The sequence below is a fragment of the Nelusetta ayraudi genome, unplaced genomic scaffold (genome assembly GCF_046127955.1).
Source record: "Nelusetta ayraudi isolate G7.1 ecotype Tasmania unplaced genomic scaffold, CSIRO-AGI_Nayr_v1 ptg000002l, whole genome shotgun sequence".
Classification (NCBI taxonomy): domain Eukaryota; kingdom Metazoa; phylum Chordata; class Actinopteri; order Tetraodontiformes; family Monacanthidae; genus Nelusetta; species Nelusetta ayraudi.
Genome location: NW_027466052.1, coordinates 3168656 through 3176197, shown reverse-complemented (window position 1 = coordinate 3176197; position 7542 = coordinate 3168656). Strand labels below are relative to the sequence as shown.

At 44.3% G+C, this 7542-nt stretch overlaps 2 protein-coding genes across 2 annotated transcripts; both read right to left on the bottom strand.

The window, feature by feature from the left end:
* Positions 1–1226: 1226 nt before the first annotated feature.
* Positions 1227–3357, bottom strand: LOC142881884 (guanylyl cyclase-activating protein 2-like). Its single transcript, XM_076016352.1, has 4 exons — positions 2944–3357; positions 2592–2741; positions 2409–2508; positions 1227–1813 (listed from the first exon to the last, which is right to left on the bottom strand). The coding sequence occupies exons 1-4, from the start codon at positions 3142–3144 to the stop codon at positions 1689–1691; spliced, it is 576 nt and encodes a 191-aa protein (XP_075872467.1). The 5' UTR covers positions 3145–3357; the 3' UTR covers positions 1227–1688.
* A 1869-nt stretch (positions 3358–5226) lies between these two features.
* On the bottom strand, positions 5227–7199 carry LOC142887717 (guanylyl cyclase-activating protein 2-like). Its single transcript, XM_076025555.1, has 4 exons — positions 6996–7199; positions 6754–6903; positions 6112–6211; positions 5227–5623 (listed from the first exon to the last, which is right to left on the bottom strand). The coding sequence occupies exons 1-4, from the start codon at positions 7188–7190 to the stop codon at positions 5502–5504; spliced, it is 567 nt and encodes a 188-aa protein (XP_075881670.1). The 5' UTR covers positions 7191–7199; the 3' UTR covers positions 5227–5501.
* Between the last annotated feature and the right edge of the window lie 343 nt (positions 7200–7542).

Here is a 7542-nt window from a genome sequence, read left to right as displayed (position 1 = left end):
AGCAACAATTCACTGTCGACTCAACAGTTGTAGGATGAGTTTGGCTCTGGATGTGTGAGTGAGTGTAAAACGTCGGTTTTAATGACGTTTACCACATGGTATCTTTTTCTGTTCTCAGATGCAAGCTTACCAACATCTATAACTTTCAAAGAAAATCTTTGGTATTCCGGGAGCCCCCTGAATTTCCTTGGGGGCTCCCATGGGATGCTGCTTGAAATATTTGGACCTAAAGTGGACCATGAGTCCTCCTGGTCCACTAGTTCAGTCACACAGGCATCTTGAGCTCACCAGTTCCCCCATCATTGTACGTCAACCCTCTTCATGTTTCTCAATGTCACTTGGGGCTGAAGCATCCACTCAGCTACATTGTCACATTGGCCGTGACGCTACACACCGTCTGGCACATCCCGATTCATACGCAACGCTGGCAATTTATTTAATGCTTTTTATGTGTATATTGGACATGCAACCAAATATTAGATCTGTGGAGTTGCCAGTAAAATAGGACTCAAATGTTTATTTTGAAGGGGTTTTATTGATTCATTTGTACATGTTATTCCTTTAAACTGTACTTTTTTGGTAGGGGTTGCAGAGGGGGTTAAAAAAAAAATGGTGCTCACACGTTTGATAATCCCAATCCCTGTAGGCATCTCTGGGGGAATTTTCTATACTGCTTGTCCCCAGAGCAAGCCAACAATATTGCTGGACCTAAAGCACCTTTAGGGCTAAAAATAGTGTGTAGGTTTGAATCCACTCCCAAGAGGTCGGCGCAGTATGACCCGGGTTAATCTGAGCGCCTGAGAAGTAAAGCAGAATAACAGATGGAACACCGGTTCCATCCCTCCCTTGTCCAGATCCACTTCCACATTTATGTGCATCAATATTCACATTTGGGTGAACTGAGATAACAAAGACAGTAGAAAATACGTATGGTGATGGCCTGTTTTTATTCCGGGTCTGGCAGCAGGCACACAGTGACAAGAGAAGAAACACCAACCACAGACCATGAAACTGTAGGCTGCTGTCAACACACTGACAGCAAGGCGCTGGTCGACAACACTGTCATTTGGCTCAACACACACACGAGCGCGCGCACACGCAGACACACACACAAACACACACACACACACACACACACACACACAAATCAGATTGAAATGATAAAAAGCAGAAGTTTCCCTCAGGGATCCATGTCCTCAGGAGTGTTTTCTAGTATCATTGAAAAGCCTAAAATTGGAGTGATCCAGCTGCCATGTGAGATTGCCACTAGTTATTTGTTAGCTATTCAGCAAGAACTTGTAAATGAGTCTGCCAGCATGATAAAATTGAAATAAATAAATGATTAAATACTAAAAAAAAAAAAATGTGAACACCCTTCTGACGGCCTTCACCGTCCACTGGAGGACAAATTATAAGAGGCTCATTTTTTCCGAGATGATTTAAGGTCGTACTTACTTGGTCTACAGTTTATCAGCCACATCATCCTCTCAGTGGGAGGACAGTGAAAAACAACAAAAGCACCTGAAAATGTTGGAATCATCCTCACGTTCAAACAAAGAGAACAATTTCTTGAAAATCACTGTGCAGATTATCCTCCTCTATAATCTGCAACCAGTCTGTTTCTGAAGCGTCCACATAAGCACTAGGAGGGAGGTAGTGTCGAGACAAGGCAGACAGCACCACGAAGGTCAGGAGTTCTTCCTCTGCTGCTGCTCCATGAACCACTCGCAGGGTCCCAGGTCCAATTTGAGCTGCTCCATGACCCATGGGTCCCTCTCGGCCCCCTCGATGAATTCCTCCAGAGAGATCTGACCTGGAACGACGACAAAAGCAAAATGTGTAAGAGAGAAACAAGTCATGAAGTCATCAAATCCAAATGTTCTGAAAAATGTGAACATTTTCTTCACTGTCTCGACACTCACAAACATGCTGGGCACTGAACTTCAACACAGTAATGGCGCCGACCGAAATGCTCTGATCCTTTCCAATATTGAAACATTAATCATCTTTCTTTCGGTGCCAAATACCGATATCCAAGAAAGCAGGTGTCTGTGAGCCAATAATCATTTAGCATACATGTGTCAAGAAGAGCTACAGACACTTGCAACTTCTGTTTATGTTAGAGTGAAAATACGTTTAATCACAAAGATCCTAATGTGGCTCATTCATACCAAGGGTGTGGTCACGGCAATGCATTTTTGACTTTAAAACATCTGGTATCAAACAAAAGCATCATTCTGAAACGGTATTGAAAGCAATGTAAGGAAAATGGAAATTGGCATTGAATCAAAAACTTGAATGATACCAAGCCCTACTCTCAAATAGCATCTTTTTTAAATCACCAGCCGGAACCACTAGGGGGCACCACCTCGGTGCTCCAATGATGAAAGCACAGAAGCGCAACTCACAGTCTTTGTTCTTGTCCACCAGCTCAAAGATCCTGTCGCAGACGTCCTCCACCTTTTCTCTGGCGCCTGAGTCGCCAGGTGTCTTGATCTTGTGGATGATCTGGAATGACCTCGACGTCAGTTATCGTGTATACATTACACATACATTTTGAGCATAAATTTTTTTATCCCCGGCGATCTTACTCTGATGATGTGTCTCACTTCCTGCTTGTCTAGGCAGCCGTTCCCGTCCCGGTCGTACACCTTGAAGGACCACTTTAGTTTGTCTGTCAGTTTGCCGCGAAGTACCAGGTTCACCGCCGCCACAAACTCCATGAAGTCTATTTGGCCGTCCTGTTAGGAGGAGACAAGAAGTTGTTTATCAGATGCCGAACGCATGTCCATGCACAGCAGAAGACCTGATCTTCAACTGGTTAAGGCAATGTTCCAAGTTCTCGTCCCCCTCAGAAAACGGACCTCGATTAGCTGTGCATGGACATGTGAAATGGAGGAACCACCAACCAGGAAGATCCGGAGCTTCTCTCTGTCACATCACCTTGTTAGTATCGAAGGAGCGGAACAAGTTGTCCATGTAGGCGTGTTCCTCCTCGGTAGAGCTGCTGGAGATGCAAAATATCTTCTTGAACTCGTGAAGATGCAGCTTCCCGCTGGGACACTCGCTGGCGAACTTCCTGTAGAGCTCTTGGATGTTCTGCAGGGCCACCTCCTTCTCCAGGCCACTCTCCGCTTGGCCCATAGTCACAGGCACGAGAATCCACGATGAAAAGACAACAGCCTGCTCATCCCGGTGTGGGGCACCTCCGGCCCGTTAGTTCCACAGCGACCTGCAGGACAAACCTAGTCCAGACTTCTCTAGGTGGTCCCCACTGATGGTTCTCTGTGTTGCTGCACTGCAATGCATTTCTCCAGCGAGCTGGAACTTCTCCACCATCCTGATTCTGAGCTTTGACGGGTGATCAACAGCTCGGTGGGCTCCTTCTCAGATTAAGAGAGTTATTTAACCCTCTAGGGCTGAGTGCTTGTTGGGATTAGAAGACACGTGATGCCAAAGCCTGGAAGGTCTCCCTAAGTCTTTTGATCCATGGAACTGTGTCTCAGCGGGAGGAATAATTACACACTTATGTCTAAAAAGGGTAATAACAAATTGGACTTTTTTGTAAAAAATTACTTCTTTTTTCCCCCACATATGTCTACGAGGAATGTTAAGGTTAGTGAGTTTTGGTCCATGTCAGCTATCTTAGGGGGTTATTTCCAACGCTCAGACGTTGTTCTACCCCCACAACAGTAGGAGGCACCGTTTACGTCTAGTCCATCAGACTGGTGAGCTGACTATGTTGAACCTTGTCGACTCTCCTTAGATCACATACACTGATGATCTGTTCCGAAGAGGAGAAGTCACAGGGTTGATGCCCCTACCACACAGTCCTGGTGCCACGCCTTCCATTTATTTCCCGTCTTTGTAGAACAGTATGAGTAGGTATAGCCTGAGTCTCAGATTATTTGATTTGGAGTGTGTGCTTGTGTGTGTGCACAAATGGCAAAAAACAAAAAAACTAAAATCATCACTTGACTACATCAAGTCAGGCCACCTGGTGCAGAGGGGCTGTAGTTCGGCTCGCCACTGGAGGGAGTTTTACTAATTAATCGAGTAATGATTAACAACACTGCCAGTTGCGTTCCTTGGTGGGCGCTGCAGTTCTCAGGTGAGTTGAGATTTTCAATATTAATCCATTCATCCAATTTCTTTACTTGCTTCCTCCTGCACTGACTGTTATTTCGACTGTGTGCTTATCTAAACTAATCTGGACTAATTTTAGTTCCCCTGGGAGTGAAAGAGGCTTTGTGGGGGTATTTCTGAGCGTGAGACGCGGCAGGAGTGGGACTCCTCATGTAATACAAAAAATAAAACAAACAAAAAATGATGCCTTTAAGAAGACAAAGGTTTATTTGTAACAAAATAAATCCACTTCTGCACTAAATATTCCATATAATCCATAACTGAAATAAATATAGCATATAATTCACATGACGTTGACGGAATTAACAAATGAAAACATCTTTATATATACAGAATATACAACACATCATAATCAGGCTGCGTATATATGTATATATATATATATATATGTATATATATATATATATATATATATATATATATATATATATATATATGTATATACGTAATTATTCTCACATTTCATATTGTGATAAGGATAAATAATGGTGTGAGTATTTACAAGGATTATGGACAGTTTTTGCTTTTTCTTTTGCTGTTCAAACAGATACCCAGGCAGAGAGGAAGTGAGTCACCTGTTGTGGAGCCCAAACAGGAAGTGATTGACCCGAACAGCTCTAAACTGAGAAACAGAAGAACTGTGCTGATGGAGATGGTGTGAGAACAGAGGAGCCAGCAGGTGGCGCTCACTCAGGGCATGGTCATTAAAATGTACAGGGACCTTCGATCATGACACCCAGTGTATCGAAATACAGTCACTAGCTTTGCATCAATTTATATGGAATCGATTTGCCTTGACTTGATGAGCAGGGTAACCAATGAGTGTTGGGATCCGCCTACCTACTTTGAGGGACAAGTTTGACAGATAAAATTAATTCATGAAGTGCTGCAACACTGGATCATGGAATTATTAAATATGTTGTTTTGTTTGTTTGTTTTTTTTACAGAAGATTGATTGATATTTTAATTAATCAATGAAAATTTTAATAACATATTTAATTAATTAATTAAAATACATTCAATTAATTGATACATTTACTTAATTATTTCACAATATATTTTTTTATTTAATTTTGGCACTCATAGTCCTCCATACAATCAGAGCGGCTAGTCGAGGCCGCTAATCTCGCTGGCTGCCAACTAAATCGTCCGCCAACAATCAGACAAAATTGCAGCAACCGCCCAAGGCGTGAACACACCTTTCGCCTCTGGGCGTACTCGCACACGCCCCCTGCAGGTCGCCGAGTGCACACCAGGGCTGAGTTCAGGCTGCAGAAACCACACAGCAAAACTCATGAGGGCAAAAAAACAAACCCAACCAAAAAAATCCACAAGCTTCGCCCTCTGACGGGCGGTCACGCCGAGATGTCGCAGTTGTGGATGACCCAGCCGGTGGCATTGATGTCCAGCTGCAGCAGGTTCATGACCCACTGGTCCTTCTGAGCTCCCTCCATGAACTCTGACAGGCTGATCTGACCTGCGGAGGAGTGCCAACATCATTAGACATCATTAGCGCCAGGTCCCGCTCACCTGAGTCCACCAAGTTCCAGAAGAAATGATTGGTGGAGGCCTCGCCTTTGCATTGTGAACCGTATGGCTGTACAGCATACAAACATTCATCATTGTTTTGATAGGGTTTTTAATTTAGATTTTATTTTAGCTTTTGAAAGTCTTTTGAAAGTTTTTTTTTTTTTTTTTTTTACCGTATTTGCAACTGAAATTGTGTTTGTTTAATTGTTTTCTTATCATTACATATTTTAAATTCCTAATAATGTAAATATTATTTAAGCATATTGTCAAATAATAGTAATATTATCTCATAAATAGTTTTTTGTTATCATTCATTTTGTTGTAATTAATACTGAATAAGAATTTTGTATTCAGTTTTTACCTTTAAGTTGCTATTGTGATTCTAACTGGAAAAAACAAAAAAAACAATGACTCTTTTTGTTTTGCCATGCTCACCGTCGTGGTTCTCGTCTACCAGCTCAAAGATCCGGTCGCAGATTTGACTGGGCGTCATGGCGATGTCACTGGACGTCTGGAATTTGATCTTGTGGATGATCTGCATCACACACACATTACAGAAGCATTGAGCTAACGTAAGTATACCCTGCTCCTTCCTTACTCGTCGTGTATTTATTCAGTGACTTTGTTGTGCTGCCCAGATCGACGTCAGTTGTCGCTCCAAAATCTTAAAGACAGAATTTTCTGAATTAGGAGACATCTAGTGGGGATCCACTAGATTTACTTAACAAAACAAAAAACAAAAAAAGACTTTACAGCAACAACCAGTAGCAGCTGCTCAGGTTGCCATGGAAACCAGTGTGTGCCGCCCCGATGGACTTTATGTAGCACTTTAGAGTCAACGCTAAAACTGGAAGTGTAAACGAGCTGAATGCCCATTAGGAGAAAAGCGGGTCAGTCGAACACCTGAAATAGAACCTGAGCCCGACAAGTATGACATAACACCTGGTGGCGCTAAGCCCGTTAGGCAAGTAGAGATGCTCTGAAATGGCTGCGGTGGAGACGGTGCAGCGAGAGACATTATGAAAGCCCGGGTTCGAGGTGTGAATTCTGTTCTGAGGGTCTGATCGAAGGTCTGACCTTGATGAGCCGCTTGACCTCGTGGCGGTCCAGCTTCCCGTTCCCGTCCTTGTCGTACATCTTGAAGGACCACTTGAGTCGGTCCTCCAGGTTCCCCCGCAGGATGAGGTGCAGTGCCGCCACGTACTCCAGGAAGTCCAGCGTGTTGTCCTGCAAGCAGAAAACAAAATGCGCTGAAAAAACAGAGCCTGGAGCCCAGAGCCCAGAGGCCAGAGGCCAGAGGCCGGATCCCTGCCTCTCACCTGGTTGGTGTCGAAGGAGCGGAAGATGGTCTCGATGTAGAGCGACTCCTCGGCGGAGCTGCTGGGAACGCCGAAGATCCTCTTGAACTCGTGTAGGTGCAGGGCACCGCTGGGACACTCCTTCATGAAGAGGATGCAGAGCTCCTGGATCTGGGCCAGGTCCATCTCCTCGCTGCGGCTCTCCTCCTGGCCCATTGCGCCGCTGACTTCTGGCTGGCTGCTCGGCTGCTGCTGCTCAGGACGGTGACTTGATGCCGAGTGGCTGCCAAAGTGGCTGCAAGTCACGCGGATTATCTCCTGGGTCAGCTGACCTCCTGGCCCTGCCGGCGCCATCTGCTGGCGGCTCAGGACATCTGACTGCCTTTAGCGCCACCGGTAGCCACGGCTTCACACAGGTCTCCGCTGAATGATAGGACGCTTCACGCACCTGCTGGATTTATTTCACATTGCACATCTGCTGAGGAGCCCACAGCTTCTTCTTCTTCTGATTATAATTATAATTATTATTATTATTATTATTATTATTATTATTATTATTATTATTATT